Source organism: Phalacrocorax carbo, chromosome 1 (assembly GCF_963921805.1).
Source record: "Phalacrocorax carbo chromosome 1, bPhaCar2.1, whole genome shotgun sequence".
Taxonomy (NCBI): Eukaryota; Metazoa; Chordata; class Aves; order Suliformes; family Phalacrocoracidae; genus Phalacrocorax; species Phalacrocorax carbo.
In genome coordinates, this window is record NC_087513.1 from 9,655,344 (window position 1) to 9,675,224 (window position 19,881).

Sequence of the window (19,881 nt, forward strand, 5' to 3'; positions counted from 1 at the left end):
TCAGCCTCAGAACTTTGTGCCCTACACTTTGACAAGAGGCAGTGGTGTAAAAGTCATGGGAAGTGAAGCTTTAGCAGTATCCTTTCTCCTTTTGCCTTTCTCCCAAAGCAAAACCTGGAGACTCTTTGAAGCCATTTGCCAGCATTTACTATTAACCTACAGCCTACGTATACATGTTTAAAATTCTTTTTTGATTCATATTCAACCAATTGATCATATTAATGTCTGCTATCCAGCCATTATTCACCAAAAATGATGCAGCATAACTGGATTGTGCTTTTCCTATTGCAAAATCTTCTCTGTCCTTTTTTTGTCCTTTTTAAAAAAATTATTATTCATTTATTTTTCTGAAGGCAGAGTGGATTTAGACACAATACCTGCCAAACTTGGAGAGACTTCAGACATAGGTTCCAGTTTTACCAGTCTCTAGTGCTTTGTGGATCCAGACTCAGACATTCTAACTTTGAACATGCTGATATTTTTTAGCTATTTAATACTTAGGAGTCAAAAGTCATATTGGCATAGAGGAAAATATGGAATTGCAGACTATAAGCCCATGAAAGAATGTCGTTGCGCTACAGCTGCTTAACAAGTTATCACACATCAGCTGAAGCGCTGTAATTGTCTGTCCATGCACTTGAGCTTGCCCAGAGTGAGGTAAACATCCATGTGCTCCAGGGATTACTCATTAAATGAAGCATTATGTTTTAGTACTGAGAAGTCTCTGCTGTCCTTCCATTATTTTCTACTTTAAAGCCAAATTTACTCTGCATAAGAGTAATTTTAATTATGTGGTTTGCTGTGTGTGTATGTTGGATATTTTTCAATTGCTCATGCAGACTGTAGACAAACACATACATATGTGTGCACACAACATTTTTCCTGCTATAATTAGGTATTTCTGGCACTTTGTAATAGTAGGATCAAAGCCAAATTGCAGCTACCTTTGGAAAATATTAAAAGTAGCTGCAATCGAAAAAGGAGGTGTAACTTTTCTCATTTAAAACTTAATGAGGATTTTTTTTTCCAGAAAGTTTAATGTTTTCCATCATTGTTTTAAAGTTAGGTTTTGATAAAAAAAGTCACAGAACTTTTGAATATGTGTATTTTTTGAACCAGTTCTGAAACTCACTAGGCAATGACAGAAAGGTCATTACATTATCACGATCCACTGCAGATACTAAATTAACTTGAAACTTGACTTTTGATAGATATAATCAAAAGAACTAAAGAATTTTTATTGTAAAATAAGTTAATATAACTAATTTAATAGTTTGGAATAATTGCAGTTTATAATAGTGAGTTGAAAACTTTGGTTTTGTTGTAAAAGGAAAGAAACATTTTTCCATAGGGCTTACTGTAGTATTTCTATGAGATGTAACTCATTTGGATATTTACTACCCCTCATCATTCATTATGTGGGATGTTGTTAAAGAAGCTGTATTCTGACAGGCCTTTAAATTAATGACTATGCATGTATGAAGTATTAAGTATGGAGTATATAAAATACAATTGTTTTTTAGTATTTTTATTTGTCTACTGATCCACCAGAATATAACAAACTTAAATGAGGAATCCCTTTTGTGAGCTGCAAATTTCAATTTCTGACCTACTGGCTTCATGACAGTAAAAATTCTCCAGTGGCAGCCTGTTGGTTTTGGCTGGGATAGAGTTAATTCTCTTCACTGTGGCTGGTGCAGCGCCGATGGCACGTTGATGCTTTAGTTGTTAAGTAGCTGGGAAGTGTCCTAAGTAGCACCTGTAGTAGTCAAGGACTTTTCCAGCTTCCCATGCTCTGCCAGGTGCACGAGGAGCTGGGAGGGGAGGGGGCACAGCCAGGACAGCTGATCCAAACTGGCCAAAGGGATATTCCTTATCATATGATGTCATGTCCAGTATATTAACTGGTGAAGTTGGTGCAGGACAGGTTAGTTGGGGCTCAGGGACTGGTGGTGTTGAGTTGGTGGGTGGCTGCATCGCTTGTTTTTTGTTTTGGTTGTTTATTCCACTGTTTCCCTCCCCTCCCAGGTTTTGTCTCTTTCTCTAATTATTTTCCTTCTCATTATTATTGTTGTTGTTATTATTGTTTTAGTTTAATTATTAAACTATTCTTATCTCAACCCATAAGTTCTCTTACTTTTGCTCTTCCGATTCTCTCCCCCATCGCTCTGGCGGGGGAGTGAGCGAGCGGCTGTGTGGGGATGAGTTGCCGACTGGGGCTAAACCACAACAGGGAGTAAGATATTCATCATGTCTTAACATAAAGTCCAGGAGTCAAGGAAACGCCTGACTGGAATAAACAAGTAGTTCATCCCGTCTGCCATTCTGGCACCAAGAGTGGGTAAGAACAGATGTTTCAATGGAAGGCATAAATCTTCATAATTTTACTGTTCTGAATTGCAAGATGCTGTTTCTTACAGAACTCACACCTTGAAACATGAAGATTAATAGAGCTTATAACTGTATTTCCACATAGTCAGTTTATCGCGTAAATCTTAATATACATTTCTTAAATTATTTATCCTAACAATTTTGAGAACAGAAGATTTTGAAGTTATATTATCAACTTGTGCAAAAGTAAAACTCTTTTTCCCCATGCTTTTATTTCATTTATAATGAAAGTAAAAATTCTGGATGTTGGAGAACCTGGCCATTTCAGTACGGTAACGCTGAATTCTGTTGCAAGGTGAGAGAGGCAGAGGGCTTTGTCAGGGAGAGAGGCGACAGAGCCACCCAACTGCTGGGTACTGGGATGCTTTTTCCATCCTACAGCCTGAAGGTATTGACCAAGAATGATGAGTGGGAACCCTTCTGCCACTGCTGTTGAGACACTGTGAAACTTGGAGAGTTTCTCTTCCGCTGATCTAAGCTGTGATTTTGCCCCACCCATGTATTTGCCAACCTTGGCAAAAACTTCTTTGGTTGAATGTTCAAGGCTGGTATTGGATTCTGACCAAAGATTTAGTTGTGAAAAGTTGTACCTCATCTTGTGCAGTGACCATAGCAAGATATATTTCTTCGGCAGCAAACACTCATTGGAGCTGACCACTTTTATCACCTTCTTAATTTTCTCTGACCAATTTTCTCTTAATTTCCCAGGCACTCTGTGAGTCTATCATACGAAGTAAAATAATAAGGTAGCAAGTGTAATGTCTCTCATGTCAAAACAGTTGGATGATCATCACAACTCAATCAGAATCTTCTTACTTTATTGCCCAGTGGGATCTACTTTCTGGCTAATATTATGAAGGTGATAGTGTATGAGGGGAAATTAATGTTGTCACATTGCATTGTTGGTATTGGAAGTGGTTCTTCACACATTGAGTAGCAGACACACAAAATTGTTTGCCAGATGGTGTTGCAGATGCAAGAAGGGCTCAAAGGGAGGCTGGGGAAGTACTTGAAAGTGATATCTACTTGGGGGATACAAAATAGACAGGCCACAATAGGCTTAGGAAATCTCCTGAGCTGAAAATAGAAGGAGAGAAGGGGGGGCACTAAGGGTGAGGAAATATCATATATAAATGTTCTATTCTTATTCTGCCTTAAGCTTACTCTTGAAAACAGACTACTAGTCTGGATGAGCCTTCAGTCTTGCCATTACAAATATTTTTATATTCTTATAAACTCTTATAAGCAAGGAGGTTTTTTTTTTTGTGAAAGGGTTTTTCTGGAACAGGAAATGAATGTTGAAGGTGGAGAAAACCCAGAACTGCTTAAATGTAGAAAATCAGCAAGGTGTTTTGTGATACATATTGCTAAGAAAAGCAAATTGAGAGGCAACTTCAATGCTGAAAGAAGCTCAAAATGATTACTTTCTAAGTTACTGACTGCAAAGGTCTGCATTCTTGCTTTTTTAGCTTTTCCATTTCATCTTATATTATTGTGAGGAATAGATTTGTATTGTTTTCTTGGTGATTTCTCCTGGTAATTCTCCAGGTACATACAGAAGGCATTTGCTAATCTAGCTGGACATCTCCTATGGCCTTTGTGCTGCTTCCTGAACCTGTAGCCAAACTTAAGTACTATAACTTGCACTACAGTACAGATATACTATTGATAAACAAAGAAACAACCAGCTGTAGCAACTATGTCTCCTAAAGATGTTCCTCTTTTTTAGGAAGGAGATAATTCTGTGGAACAATTAAAAGGGGCATGGACAATTCATAGTTCATGAGTCAATTCAGTGACTCATAATAATAAAATTTATTGTGCACATAAGGCATTTATTTTGATCTTGTTTTTTTCATTTGTCTCACCCTTTGTTAGGATTGGCCTTGCATGCTGGATTCATATCTTTTCATTGTTTTGTGCTTTTTAATGTTTATTCAAGCACTTCTGAAAAACAAGAATACGGCTGAGGTGCCTCTAAAGGAATGGAGACGCCAAGGTTTGAGTGGTTTGAATTGACTCACTCTGCATGTCCCGACTGCCAAGAGCTGGGTTATAACTTGTAACTGTCACTGGAATCAGCCTACTTCCTTATCCATAAAATTTAAATTTGCCTCTGGCAGAATTGTTGTTGCAAAAAAAAGTTTAAAAAAGTTATGGTTATTGGTGTTATTGTTGTTCTTAATATGCTGAGTAATAATGATGATGGTGAAAATTATAACTGTCCTTATTCCCAAAATTTGTCTACTTAATATTAAGAAGAACAAAATTTCTGCTGCAGTGTTTTTCTTTGCATATTTTAATACTTTGGCAGATGATATAAGCCATAGTCTTGTATCAGCTGTCTGAAGTAACTGCTTGCTGATCAGCAGAGTGATTACAACCCAGGAGCTTATAGATACTCTGGAACCCATCAAGAAAAAATGCTGTGAGAAGGTATTTTTCCAGAAAGTGAATCTGAAAGAAAAACATCTTTTTGCCTCCTCCCAGTTAATTAATGGTGTGAGACAGTAGCAGTTTAGCAATCATTTTCTTGGTACAAATTGTTAGTCACCTTTGTTCTTTTTAGTTGATGCTTTCAGTGGGCTTTTTTTCGTCATTAGTGGCACTTCTGTCACCATATTGTTATAGTCAATCACACATCTCCAAAATAACGAAACTCATGGTTTACGTGAGCGTGTCTACATATGACTGTGTTTTTCCTGGGTTCTGGAGAAATGCAACTATTCTGTATGTCCTAGAAAGGGAGTTGTGAGACCTCACCCTGCATTGTACATTACGAAAAAAGAATTAGCAATGAGCTCTTTCTGTGCCTCAGGAGGAACACAAAGCAGCTGTAGTGAGACTAAGGGTCTAGACAGCTGATCTCATTGAGGATGGAGGATGGTCAGCACAACAGAGAAAATGTTCGATAGCTTGTCAATTCATGACCCTAAGGTCTAAGAGACTTCCATTCCCTCAGACAAATGCTGATCCCCATTAATATGAATGGTTGAACTTCATTTGACATCAGTCAGTCCTGGGTCTGAGTGCAAGTACATTATTCCCTGTGCCATTAATGCAAGTCACATACCCCAGCTGAGAAGCCAAGGGAAGCGGAGTTTCCAGTAGTCATTGTTGTTTTGCTTTTGCAGTACCGTGTGAAGATACTCAATAGGTTTATTCCTCTGTAACCGTGCTCCATGCTTGAGTATCTTCAAGATATTTGCTGCATCATCTTTACGCTTGTGTGTGTTTATTTAAAATTGATGTGCTGCGTCAGGTAATCCATTCAGCTGGGTAGAAATAAGCATCTCATGTTTACGATAGTGGCATTGATAACTATTAATTAATATAACCTGATCCCACTCCTTATTAACTTCAAGTCCTCTGTTGTGGTTTAGCCCCAGCCTAGGATGGCTACTAAATACATTTTAGTATTCCATGTAAACATTTTATGTATACATTTTAATATTTCATTCCCAGCTGTGAAACTGGAATAGTAGGAATACATTTCCTTTGTAAAAACTCAATAATATATGTTTTAGTTACTGCATATTTTAAATTGAATGTGTGAAAAGTATTATATAAGTTTTAAAAACTACATCTTGTTAGTGTTTTATTCCTCTCCAGGCCAGGAATTTCAGTTTTGTGCTGCAGATTAAAAAAATTTAAAAAATCAAGGATTAATTTGAGTAACAGGTTATCACCTATCTCCTCATTTTAGAGATGGTTACTGTTTAGTTTGCTAAAGGACCTATGGACCAAGGTTCCTCTTGAACAGCCAATATCTAGTTTTTCTGATTATTTACTCCAAGTAGTTCTGTATTTCTGGTTCCTTCTGAAGAAATTGCAGAACTTCATAGGATCTGTCCATGTAAGGCTTTCGAATGATGCATACTCATTTAGTTAGTTGTTATACTTGTAAGCTCCAGCTGCAGCCATCACTCTCTAAATCTGTCATTGAAGGATTTTGTTTTAAAATCTCTTTGGCCTTGTTTGCAGACGTCTCTGAATTCCTCCCTGTGTTGAGTCACAGCTGCGAAAAGAGAAGTCTACGTCTTTAACTCAAGGGGTCAGTGGTTTAAAAGCACTGGAGGCTGGTGGAGAATAGCTTAAGATAGATAGATAGTTAATCATGATGACCCAAAGGGATTTCATAAACTTACATAGGGTTCATCTGACATGAAAAGGCCTGGATATCTTCGGGCCCTGGTTTCTTTGGGGGGTGCCTGTTTTACCAGGGAGTGGGATCCTCTGTAGAACAAGCGCCTGTGGTGGATTTTTGCCACCTGCTCGGTTGTGGCTATGGAAACAACTTAATCTTCTCCACCACATCCTTTTTCTAGCTAAGCTGGTTTGGAGGCCAAATCCTTTTTCATCATTTTTCTCCCCACTGCCTTGAGAAGCATTTAATGTAGTAAATCTGGTGGCTTCCACTTCTTGATCCACCTGGGAGATAATAGACTGGTAGGAAGGAGTTGCTAATCTGGACAGAAACGAGAGGTCAGGCTGGAACACGCAGCTGATATTTTGTCTTCTGGGTGAGAAGAACTCATTGGCTTGGTTTGGGTGTCAGCAGTCCATCCAGTGGTATTTCTCACACAGCTTCCTCTTCTAGCTCCAGTCGGGGAATCCTGTAAGAAATCCCCTTCTTGTGTCATCAGTGCTGACAAAACTATTATTTCAAATACAGTGTCAATAAGTTTGACGCTCATTCTGTGTTAAGCTCTCATGGAATGAGCAAACCAGGGTTGTGTGGGTGAACATCATCTGGCAGCCTTGAGATATTGGGTTAAGTTATAAAGCTCATGCTGTGTCTCTACCTATTCTGTGTGTACTGCACTTGACTCATGCACACATTGCTATTCCTGATACAGGATTTATTATCTGCTTGTGAGTCAGCTCTTGAATTACTGCAGATTTCGGTTTTATAAAAGGAAAGAATTCCTGATTTCACTCAGATTTCAGCAGTAAAGGAGTTGACTTGTGAGCAGATCAGGCAGGCATTGCCCTCGTCAGAAGCATCCTTGGAAAGATAAGGGTGATCACTTGATGGCAGTCGGAACCTGAAGTTGATGAGTGGAAAGGTGTTGGATGTTCCTGAAGACTTCTATGTGTGACCCAGTTCAGTTGTTCCTCTGTCCATTAGTTGTTAAAACAGCTAATAGAAAAAATTTAGGTTGGAAGGGACATGAGGAGGTTATAGTCTCATCTGCTGCTCAAAGGATGGATAACTTCAGCTTTGGGTCAAACTGCTCAGAGCTATATGCAGTCAAGTTTCAAATGTCTCTGAAGACAGAGAATCCACTTCTCTGAGCCTGTTCCAGTGCTGACCATCCTTGTAGGGAATGAAGCCTCAGAACTACCTCAAAACCAAGACTGCCTCATCATTTTAGGGGACAAGTATCTACTGGGGAAAAGGAAATTAAAAGTGGTGTTTCACATCCTACCTTTTTTGTATTAATCCGGTTATGGCAACTCACCAGTAACTAGCTGGTTAACTGTCTAAAAAGATTTGCTATTTTTCAGTGAAATATTGATTCATCTGTGCACTCTGTGTCCTCACTTTGTCCTCACGAGACAAAGGAAAGTTATTGTGGTTTTAAACCAAAGTGGAAATAGTTCTGCGTTGAATGGAGGTGGTGATGCCTGAATTCTTGTTTTCTTTTTCCGTATGGCTGTTTCAGATTCCAGGAACTGTCATGCTAGCACCCTTCACAAAGCAGCTTAAAAATAGACCAGAAAAACAACTCTATTGCACCAAATATAAATTGATTTCTGCTGCAACACCAGCAGAAAGTTCTCTCAGAGTCTAATGGCAGAATGTGCTAACCCTCGAAAATGGTAAAACTGGTGATCAGTGAACACAGGACTGTTAAAACTTTGATAACCTGCTGTCTGAACTCACACTGGCCGCGCGTTACTCCTTACGCAGCTCTGTGAAATTCCTGTCCATGGAAAATGAAATTGATTGCTTGTAATTTTCTAGAGTTTGCACAAGGGCTTAAATCAAGACTAAAACTCTGGAAGAAGTGGTATGTGAGTCACGGACCTCGCCGCAGGAATCACAGCCGGCAGTGCGTAGTCCCTGGGGAGAAGGGCGGCCGGGTGACTAAGGCACTGCCTGGACATCGAGGGGATGTGGGTACTGCTCCTAACAGCTGGTGTAACCTTACGCAAGCGGTGTCATCTCCTAGGGTAACATTTAAAAAATCAATTAACTCATAATGACAAGGCTAGGGGATAGAGAATAGAGGCATTAAAGCTTTTAAACTGCTGGGGTGTTGTGGTGATGAGTACCCGAGGGAAACCCATCGAGAGGAATAGTCCCACATTAAGTCAGTGAATTAGGGAAGCTTGCAAATGGGCTGTATTATAGTGGGTCTGCTTGTTACCCGTCACACATCCTCCAAATGTAAATGAAACCAAACTTTGAAAAAAACTAGGAAGAAAGCAAATGTGTTCAGCCTAACAATATAATAACTGGGTTAGTGTGCCAACGCAGATCGCTGCCCTGCAGTGTACACGTGATGTGTATAACGTTCTGCATATTGGCTGCACAAAATGTTGATCCAGAATTAGTTGGGCAGTGGATATAAAAAACCCTCCTCCAACAGAGTCCAAGTGTATAGTCATGAATTATTAAGTCAGAATTTGTTGGAAATGTAAATTAAAATCCTTCCGGCATGTCTCTCCCTATACTGCAGCTTATACAGTAAAGCCTTACAGACTGCGCTGTACAGAGTTCACTGACAGTGCATCAAATAATGAGGCCATACGCCGATGAAAGGAATTCTACAAAAATACGCCATTGGATATACAGTGAACGTATTTGATCAAAGACCAGCTGCCATATGAAGTGCACATTTTTCAGCCATCACTAAACTGTATTAGCTTGAATTCTTTTGAAAACTATAAGATCAGACTTTTACACAGCTGACAATGAACTAAGTAATACCGGCAGTTAATGAAATGTCCTATCAGGATTAGTATAATAGAAATAATTCAAAAAATGATTAATTATATTAAGATGCCAACTACAATGTGCAGTTACCTGTCCTTAATATTTGTAATGGTCTAGTTTTCCCTGAAAGTCCCATAGGCAGCTTTTAGATACAGCCGTACCTGCACACTTTTAAGCAGAATTCCAAACTAGTTGGCAATACATTTCCACTTACATCAGATAGACCTAGCTACAATTTTTAGCACAATAAATGAAATTAACATTATGTTAATAATATTCTGTGAAATGAAATTAACATTATAAACATATTTGCAAATCTAAATCTTCATTCCTTTATTTCTTTTGGTTTTGGGATGTGTTTGTTTATGTTTTTTTCTGGCTTTATTTCTTTTTTAGTAGGGTTTGCTGAGTTATGATTGTATGGATGGGCTGGGTAGCTGTGGGCAGAACCAAGGTATTTCTGCCTGCACACAGAGTTGGCTGGCTGGTGGTGCCTCTGATGCAGGTGTAGCTGAAGTGTGTAGTTTATTGTTGTATAGTATGCAATTAAGGGATCCATACAACAGTAGGAGCTGGCTTAGGTCTGGATTGCTTGGATCAAGGACAGAAGAGCCCTACCTATTTGCACCTATAGATATATCCCATGCAGGGAGCTCACTGGCTATATGCTTTTAGAGTATGTACTATTATTTACCTTGCTGCTGTATCGTGCCTAGGAGTAGGTCTGGACCCGATTCATGACAGATTTCACCAGAGTGCTACACTATCTCTTGATCAAGCTGAGCATACAAAATGCATGGTAGGGCAAGTCTCTGTCCAAGTAACTAATCTGTAAAATACCCTATTGCCACTAGTTACTGGTGACCCCAGAAATACCCGCCAGTCCAGACCTTTGGTAATAGAACTGTCACTGCTAGAGGACTCATGCTCCACCCCCAGCAGATGTTGGAAGGTCTCATATGAAAGGAGGTACAGAGAACAGTTTTTCCATAGCAAACCACTGGCAAGAATTCCTGGAGGTGAAAAAGAGACTATAATCCTTCCTTTGAGTTGGCCATTGTAGATATATGTTTCTTCCAGCACAAGAATGGTAGTTGCAGGGTCAGTGGTTTAGCTGGTTTGGCAGTGCTGCCTGGGGTTAATTCAGGTTTTAGCAGGACTAACGCAATCTGTTAGTGTTTGAGTGTTCAGACAGGTCTCCCCAAAATGAGCATTTCTTTTCTCTGATGGCCATCATGACACTTTTCTGGCTTTTCAGTATTTTCTCAACAGCAGGCCAAGGCTGTTCCACAGGCAAAGCTTCCTGCATGCATTCTCTCCCTGCCTACTTTATTCAGAGCTGAGCCAAGCCACCTCAAGTGCTGCAGGTGGTGACAGACGTTTTAGAGGAAACTTCTCTGGCCCTCTTCGAAAACGGTCAGACGTCACGGTACTCGGCAGGAAGCGGTTTTCATCTAGTCTACCTTTTCATTAACGTCTCTAGGAATTTTCTTCCTACTGCCTTTTTCTTTTCTTGGATACCAAAGTTACAAAACCCATCTTAGAATAATTTTTCATAGCTTGAGAAGTTTTTTTTTGGTCTGCTGGGGAAACATGCTGTACTTAAAATAATGTAACAGTGAGGTTTGGCTTAAGGTTCCTTTTGATTCTTATGTGTTACTAAATCGTGCCATACACTGCTTTCTTCTTTGGCTTGTGTTCTTTCACTTTCCTTTTTGTTTGGTTTTTTTTTTTTTTATGATTAGACATGTAGGGTGTTCCCATGTCATTCTAAATAAGGAGCCTATGGGAAGCTGTTATTACAGACATAATATCTGAAATCACATTTTCTTCTACTAAAAAAAAAAAAAAGAAAATAATAAAAATCCATCTGAGAGGCATATGCATCTAACTTTAGAGTGAAAAGCATTTAGATACTTATCTGTGGAGGATATCAGTTGCACATCTGACTGGTAGGACATTTTATTTATCTGCCTATCTCCTCTTTGCAATACCATTATCAGAAGACAATTTGTTTTCCATCCCAGCCTTTTTCTCGGACAATAGACATTGTGCTTGTGAAACAGGCTATAGAATGTAAAATTATACATCTGATTTTCTTTTTTTTTTTTTTTTTTAAGGAGACAGTATACAAAGAATTAGGGTTACAGAGTAGCATTTGTTTTATCATCAGTCTTGGATTTATGCATTGTATGTCCAAAAGATACAATGCGACAGATGAAACTTCAGAATCACTGTTTCTAGTGATACATAACATGTCTGTGTGCACGGCTGTCTATCTGTCACATTCTGAATGGATTTCTTCTACATCTATGTGAAATCTTTGGGTGTGATCCTGACCCCACTGACACTGACCTGAAAAATATCCCAATATCTTTTGAGGATGAAGTGCTTATTTCCTATGTGTGTAATTTTAAGTGCCTAATAGTAGATTTCATGGTCAGATAAGCTTTTCATAGCAGTGTGACACAGACGACTCTAGAAAAGTTACCCATTCTTACCAGTATTTATCTCCAAACAGACTACATGCCATTTATAAATGCTTCTATCAGTAGACTAGCCTCAGAAATATGTGGAAAACTACAAAAAATAAAATAAGTGAGTTCCTTCATTCTTCTCTCATGTTTTGTTTCCTTTGTCTCCATTTTTACTTTGGCTTGAGTTTATCCTTATCTTAATGAAAAAAAAAAATCCAGTGTAATTGTCAAACATATTTTCTACCCATTGGAGAGCTTTGTTTATTATCAGATGTTTCTCTGCAATAAAAACAGATTTTTTGCTGACTCTGTTCCCTCATTTCATCCTCCTTGTTTCTTGGTCCCTTCATTTTTCTTTGCTCTGCTTGGCTCTTCTCAAGTGAGAATCAGAGCAGGGATTTTTCTTGCCTTCTAGATTACCAGTGTTGAATGGATAGGGTATAATTCCTGTGAGGAGCTCAGTGAAGGTAAAGCCTGTGAAGCTTTGAAAAGCTCATTATAAGCTGGGGTATACATTATATCAGTCTTTACTATTCATTTGGATTTTTAACAATATCAAGGTCTGCTTTACGGATAAATCTTATCTACACCAGATATGCTAAAACCAATTAATAAAAAAAATCACCTACTGTAGGCTCATGTAATATTTTTGATTGTACCATTATCTTTTTATTCACTAATTTTTGCTAGTGTTGGGAAGTGATCTAATACTGATCTGGGGTTTTTGTAAAAAGAATTATTTTTCAGAATCATGGAAGAGAACATTTGCTGCACTACAAATAGCACAAAAGCTACTTAATAAATGGGAGAATAGTGATGAATAATACTGTTTACCAGTTCTTGGATGGAGTTAGCTTTAAACTGAGATTGCACAATGAAGAGAAAAGCCTCCTCTGCCAAATAATATATCAACAGACTGTCTATCTAAGGGGTACAAGAACATAGTTTCATTGTGCTCTGGATGAAGGTCATCTTTGTTATTTAAAAAGTAAGTTAAGGATGTTAAGTAGGTCTGCAGATATAAATTTATTTTTAGTCTATTTTGTTTTATTTTATGAGCTATTAATCTGACTCATGTATGCTTGTAGTTTTCCCTCTTACTAACACAGAATATTTGATATCCAGATCATGATTATATTACAGTTTTGAACCACAAAGTGGACAACCATAGTAATTTTCCTCTTGGAATATGGGTGATAAATTATAGATGAGACAGCTACAAGTAAATGCATTGGAAACATATATCTGTATATTTGCAGTTAAAGTAATGTGCTTTAAATTTGTAGGCATATATATAAAGCATGTATACAATACAACTAAGGAGATAACAGACCTTTCAATACATTTGAATTGTAGGTAGGGGACTTTTTGGTTTTTTTGCTGCTAATTAATTTAAAATCCTTTAAAGCAGTTTGTTCGTCTTAACAGGCCAAACGTGTTCTTTGGTTGATGTTTGCAAGGGATGTCTTTTACTTTCTTCTCACTCCATGGAAAAATAAAATAAAAGCCCAAGATCTCAGACAGGGATAGCCGAGGAGGAGGAAGAAAAACTCAGGCATCAGAGATAATAGTTTACATATTGAGACTAATTGGCCTAGGTAACAGCCTATTTATAACTCCATAGTGACTATCAGACATTTTTCTTTATTCTATTCTATTCTATTCTATTCTATTCTATTCTATTCTATTCTATTCTATTCTATTCTATTCTATTCTATTCTAGCTTTTTAAAATGAACATAAGCCAACTCAAAAGTTGCTCTAGCTTTTCAGTAGTTACTTGCAATTTGTAACATTGCTATTAGATTCGGTATAACTAAGCCATACCATTTGATTAATTGCCTTTTCTGTATTTGCTGCAGGCTGTTCTCATTGTCCTCTTTATTGGAGCACAAAATTCAGAATATTAAAATGGCCTTGGAAAACTAGTACTGGAGACAGGTTTTAAATTATCCTCCAATTCAGTAAAGTTTTTTGTCATGGAATTAAACTGAGAGTTAGATTAACTACTATTAAAAAAGTGTGTGTTTGCAGCTGGGTCACAGTCCTTTCAGCTCTGGACTTTATGACGCCAGAAGAAGTCGGAAACCTACATGGTATTTGTGAATAGAAGATTTTGCATTTAGATAGGTTTAGGCTGAACAATCTGAAAAAGCTCCCATAAGCACAGAGCTCCCTACTGTCTGTGTGTCTGAGAAGGCTGAAGAGCTCTGTTTATTGCAACAAAGGGCCTGGAATAAATTATGTTTAGTAAATTGGCTCCAGGTTTTCCTGTTTCAGACAGTAGCTTCAGAGCAATCTGTTTTATAGGCTCCACTAAATCTGACCAATTGCAGGGAGATGCCACCTAATTTCAGGGATGTGACATCACGTATGTGCCAGTTACTTCCAGCCGCCTCTCTGACAAGATGGCAGGACACCAGCAGATCAACATTTTGTCTTTTGGCAGTTTTAACCTACGGCCCCATACGAATTTATGAGCCCTACAGGGAGGTCCTAGCAGGATGGAGCCAGGCTCCTCGGCCCCTGTTCACATTGCGCCTCCCACCTCCACGTGGGGCAAATAATAGTTCCTTTATTCCACTGGAAATACCCCTATTTCAGCAAGGTGTATGCATAGCTTCCTTCCCCAGTCAGTCTTGCAGGTGATAATTAACACAGTGCTGATATTTTCTAGCTGAAGCCAAGGTGGGAAAACAGCTTTAGCCTCAGCATTTTTCTTTTCAAACTCTTATTCCTCATTTATTTTGGGTCTGTTCATGATGAGGAAGTTTTAGAGCGTGTTGGTGCTTAGCAGAAGTGTCCAAGAACTAAAGGAAACAATAATTTTTCTTCCTTTGACAAAACTCTTCTTTTGAGGGGAGGAAAGAATGAGGGAGTTAGATTTGCTTTTAGGTTTTATATTTTATTTCTGTTCATGGTTCTGACTGCTTCTGAGCAGCTTTACTGTGGCTCTTTTAAGCACAGGACACTGATTGACATTGCATATGTTACAGAGAGGAATGATATTTCCTGAAGATTAATGGCCAGTTAGTTGGTCTGAAGTTCATTAACCTGAGCTAGTCATTAGACTGCTGGAAGGACTCTGTGTAGAAGCTGGAATTTTATTAGGAGAGCATCATAAACTAAAAATATATATGACAATCTGGCCAGATTGCAATGAATCTAGGACAAGACAGGGTTGGCTCAAGCTCACAGAGCAGCTGCCTCCAGTGTAAACTAACCGCCTTGTGTCAGGAATTAAAGCAAATGGTTCTTAACAGATATTATTCAAATAAAAGGGGGAAGGGAAAAAAAAAGAAAAAAAGGAAATAAAAGAAGGAAGGTTTCCATTAGCAAAAGAACCCTACATGAAAAAATGGGGTTGTGAGGTATGGCCAAAAGGCCAAGTTTGGTGCTGGGCCTCAATCTGCAATTAAGCAAATGACAGTGCATTCAGGCAACTGTTTTGTTTTTTTTTTCTATAAGTGACAGATATAGTCTTGACTCTTTACTGTACTTTGCCTCAAGAAAATGAGCCCCAAATCCTTTGGTGAGGTCCCTGTTGACTGAGACTCAGACCCTCAAGCCATGACTTGTCAGCGTATTTGCAGTGAGACTGCCTCCCTTTTAATTGCTTCTTTTCAAAGTGCATTTTTTCTCTATCATCCTGCTGGAGATGAACAGGGCTGATGTCTCTTGTCTTAATATAGACCTCCCCCTTCCTCCTCCCCTTCTTTTCCCCTTCTTCCCCCCAAAATGGATTACTTTAGGGTGATATAACCTTGTGATAGTCTAGTTAACAGCAGTCCTTTGTAGTCCAACCACAAATAGATACACCGGCATGGAAGAAGTAAGGGACTTCTCTCAAGATCCTATAATAAAGGGAAGGGAAAGATGAACTAGAGGCATTTCATGTTTGTTTTGTTTTCTTTCCATGTCACCTCATGAATATTTAATGGAACTTGGTCAAAAGTAGTGCATTCAGGCACTGAATATGAGTGTTGAGGGAGGGATTGAGAAGGAAGTTCAATGTACTGCCATAGGAAGGATGCTTCAGGCGTTTTACAAATCGTTCCCCTCTCTCCCTTCTCCATCACACCTTTCCTGCACAATCCCGTGTCCTTTGCTGTTGACAGAAGGTCTGGAGGCTCAGAAAGCCCCAGCTTCATCTGACAGAGGTTTTCTCTTGCAGAGAGAACTGAAGGTGTCCTCTTTCCAGTCCCTTCATGCCAGGAAGGATGTACCGCCTGCATCATGAGGTGCTAAATTGATTCTGGATGCTTCTGCAGCTTGCAGAGCTGCTCTGGCACCAGTGCTGCTGTGAGTCTGAGTGCCACAGCAGCAGCGTGGCTCCAGGGCCACGAGCTGTGCTGCATCTCTCATGGGCTCACAAGGAGCTTTCCTTTGACCTCTGTGCAAGTGCTGGCTGATGTGGGCACTAGGATTACTCTTTTAATAAGGTGGTTTCAGTGCCTTTCAGAAAAGAATTTTCATGGCAAGTCATGAGCCATTAATCTCATTACTAACCATAACATTTCCTTACTCCTTGATTTACAGCATTACTCAAACACTGACATTTGTCATTTCACTAACTATCTCCCTTGACCTCTGGTATCATGCACTTGCAGGGGAAAGGATTTGGTCTCACAGATATTTTCATGCTCTGACCTCTGTGATTTATTTACCATCAAATTCTGCCTTCAGAGCGCAGGATGCCATTTCAAATAATTTCATATGGAAAAGTGGAGCTATTGGGCAAAAGGGACCCCTTATAAGCGGGTACAAACAGGACACCAGGAGAACTGTTGCTGTTTTCTGTTCAGCTACTGGGGTGGCAGTGTGATCCTGAGGAAGTAGGTTCACTGTAGTTTTATGATTTGTTTTATTTATTATGTTTTTTATATAGCAAGAATGAGGACAGTGATAATTACTTTCTTTTGTAAAAAATTTTATGATTTATGGAATATATTATTAAGCGAAAAGTGTTGCAAAGCTGGCTTAGTTGCACACTGCACTAACGAAGTCCCATATCAGCCTATTGACCTCAGCATGAACCACTCATTAAAGTTTATAGGACATTTTGGTGGGTGAATTGAGGTAGTTATTCTGCTGGAAATATCATACTGAAAGCACATTTAAAACCATCAGCCGCATTGACTTTTTCATCTATTAAAACTAAAAACAACTGCTTGCTCTATCCAATTTTCTTTGTTTATTTATGAAAGTTTGAGATGGGTATGTACTCACTGGTAACTCAGCTTGTCCGCCCATGGTATCTGAGATATTACAGTTTATTCTAGTCATAGCGTAAACATACAATAGCTGTTGTACTGAGATAAAGCGAGAGTTATAAAACATTAAGATATCCAATGGAGTGGGATGTACTAAGAAGTTACATGGTCACTTTTGAATGACAAATGTTCTTTTTATGGATACTGCGTTAATTTAATTTGTGCTTAAGCTTTAGCTATACTAGACATTGGCGTTTGAAAAATTTACATATTTTTCCAGCCACAAAGTGTGTAAGTTTAGTATTAAAGAAACAGATTTACAACGTTTTTATTTATACTAGAGAAAAAAATACTTTTGTAGAAAACGTGTTAAATAAGCAACTCTTTAAAGATAGGTCTGGCTTGCTTTCAGACTTATTATTTATATAATAATGCAAAAAATCTACAGATGTTTTCTTTTTGCCTCCAGATTAAATTTGGATTGCTTGAAAAGCGGGGAGATATTTCACCATAGTGCAGAAGAAGATACTGAAGAAGAGAGCAGAATGAGAGCTTCCCAAGGACCACATGCCTGCAGCCTGTTATCTTTAGTGATGCTCTTCCTTCCAGTCACTGGAACATCAAAACAAAATATCCCAAGACTTAAGCTTTCCTATAAAGGTAAACCTTTCAGCAGTTTTTCTGTTTTTGCCACTTTTATTTTGATGTGATGTTCATTTCTATTATTAACCAGGAAAACAAAACACAGTTGTCCCTACAGTTCCCAGAAACAGTCAACATAAACCTTAAAGATGGATTAATTCTGCCTAGGGACAGTATTAAATTATCTTCTTTGGGTGGATGGGTACAAGTTTCTGAAATATAACTGGGTTTTTTTTTTTATTTATTATTTCAGTTTGTTCCTAGAGGATATTGCTATACCATACAAAAATTAAGGGGGAGTCATTGCCTAAACATAGGCTTCTAGTGCTACTTGAAACGCCATGAGGGCCATTGGAGACATTCCCATGTGGCTGGTGGGGGTGGCGTGGGCCACAGGGGACACTCACACCTTCCCAGAGCATCAGGGAAAGTCGAGAGAGCTGCCCCAGGTTTTTCAAATGGCACTGACATTTTATTTTTGTAATTTTTTTTCCTCTGTCACTAATGTGGTATGTGAAACTCTTGAAATGTTGTCTTCTTTCTTCTCACCTCTTTGGATCACAAAAGCAAAGCATGTTTTTCTGAGGACTTTCTTTACTTCATGTGTGCTTCTTGTTGAGAATGTTACAGATTGAGCGTTTTAAACACAGATGCATTTTATATTCTTTATTGGACAAGTTCTTAAAGAAGGTAGATTTCTTGTTGCTTTGAATGTACGGTGCACTTCCACAGGTTTACAAGGCACAGAGATATTGTCTTCTTTAGCTAAAGCAAATGCTCTCGAGTCAGTTATTTTTCAGTTATGTCAGCTTGCTGCCCTTAAGGGGGCTAATTCTGCTCTCAGTTTTTCAAACTTAGGTCTTCCTATGCATTACAGAATTGCACTCAGGATGGTGTGATGGGACAGGAGGCTGTAAAGCCTTCGTCAGTGGTTATGATATGTTTATCATGAGTTTAACACACAGAGGAATTTATTGAGTAAGCACAATGACATACTATTTATTTACAAGCTTTTCTTTTGCTAGATTTGTATGCCACTGTGTATGGTATTCCCCTGTGTATATATGTGTTTGAATGTGTTTGTGTAAGAGAGACAGAGGAAGAGAGATCAAGGGATCTTGACAACATTTTTATAAATTCAGGAAACGGTTGCACTCAGTTAAGCCAATGAATACAGAAACGAAAAGACCTGACATGAGTTATGAAAGTTAGCAATAAAACCCCGCTAACATATAGCCAGAATTTTCACAACTAGGCCTTTTGAGATAATTCCCAGTAGCAACATATACCATAAGGTGATGGCATTTATTGTGGATTTGACACTCATGATTAGTGAATTCCTCTCAACTTCAAAAGCAGATAGCCTTTGGCAAAATCCTGATGGATGCATTTGGCAGGTAAGGAGGGGGAGAGAGAAAAATTATTGAGGTCAACACAGGAAAAAAAAAATCACTGAAATCTTAGTTTAAAATAGTGGCAGAGACCTACTGGGAGTGGTTGGGAAAATGCCTGAACTCATTTAAAAAGACAATGAGTGGATGATTGATATTTAGGCCCTGACCCAAACTTTTATTACCAACTTCGTAAACCTTTCAGTTTGGCTTGAGGGATACAGTTTCCTATCCAAACTTATCCACCTATGTCCCTGCAGGGGAAAAATAAAAGCAACAACAGATACAAAATGGCACATAAATCTTAATTTAGAGAGCTGTGATGGAATTGAAAAGCCAAAGGAAAGAGAATTTTCAGACTTAATTGTGCTTCCTCCTGTATTTTTCTTTTTTCACACAGAACAAGAGAATAGTTACTGATTTGTTTTCTTACTTTTGCATTGTAAATGGTGAAGGTAGTGCTTGTCGTGATTAAATCATTATTTTGTTGTTGAAACATCATGGCAGATGTGCTGACTATTTAATATATTTTTCAGAATTAAGCTTGCCTTCCTCCCTGCCCCCCTACTCCCCCCACATATTCCAGCCAAACACTAAGGTTTCTGAGAATAAGATGTAGGAGAAATGAACTGTCTTGCCAGTTCTCATAAAATTGTTACAGTCGGGTCATTGACGAGTCCTGGTATCTCCATTCTTTGGAACTGAGACTTGAAATATCATGAGGAGGATAATACAGGGCCCTTTTCTTTCTTTATGGAAAACTGACCAAAGTTGGCCACATCAGGCAGCTCTGAAAACCTGGTCACCCGTGTTCATTTGGTT

General features: G+C 38.6%; 1 protein-coding gene across 3 annotated transcripts in view; it reads left to right on the top strand.

Annotated features, from left to right (window-relative positions):
* The window catches only part of SEMA3D (semaphorin 3D), a 143,636-nt gene that overhangs the window by 28,780 nt on the left and 94,975 nt on the right, over positions 1-19,881 (top strand). For all 3 annotated transcript variants that reach the window (XM_064443768.1, XM_064443758.1, XM_064443750.1), the window contains exon 2: positions 17,496-17,686. In XM_064443768.1, coding sequence (XP_064299838.1) covers positions 17,572-17,686 — 115 coding nt within the window. In that variant the 5' untranslated portion in view covers positions 17,496-17,571. The remainder of the gene's footprint in view (positions 1-17,495; positions 17,687-19,881) is intronic.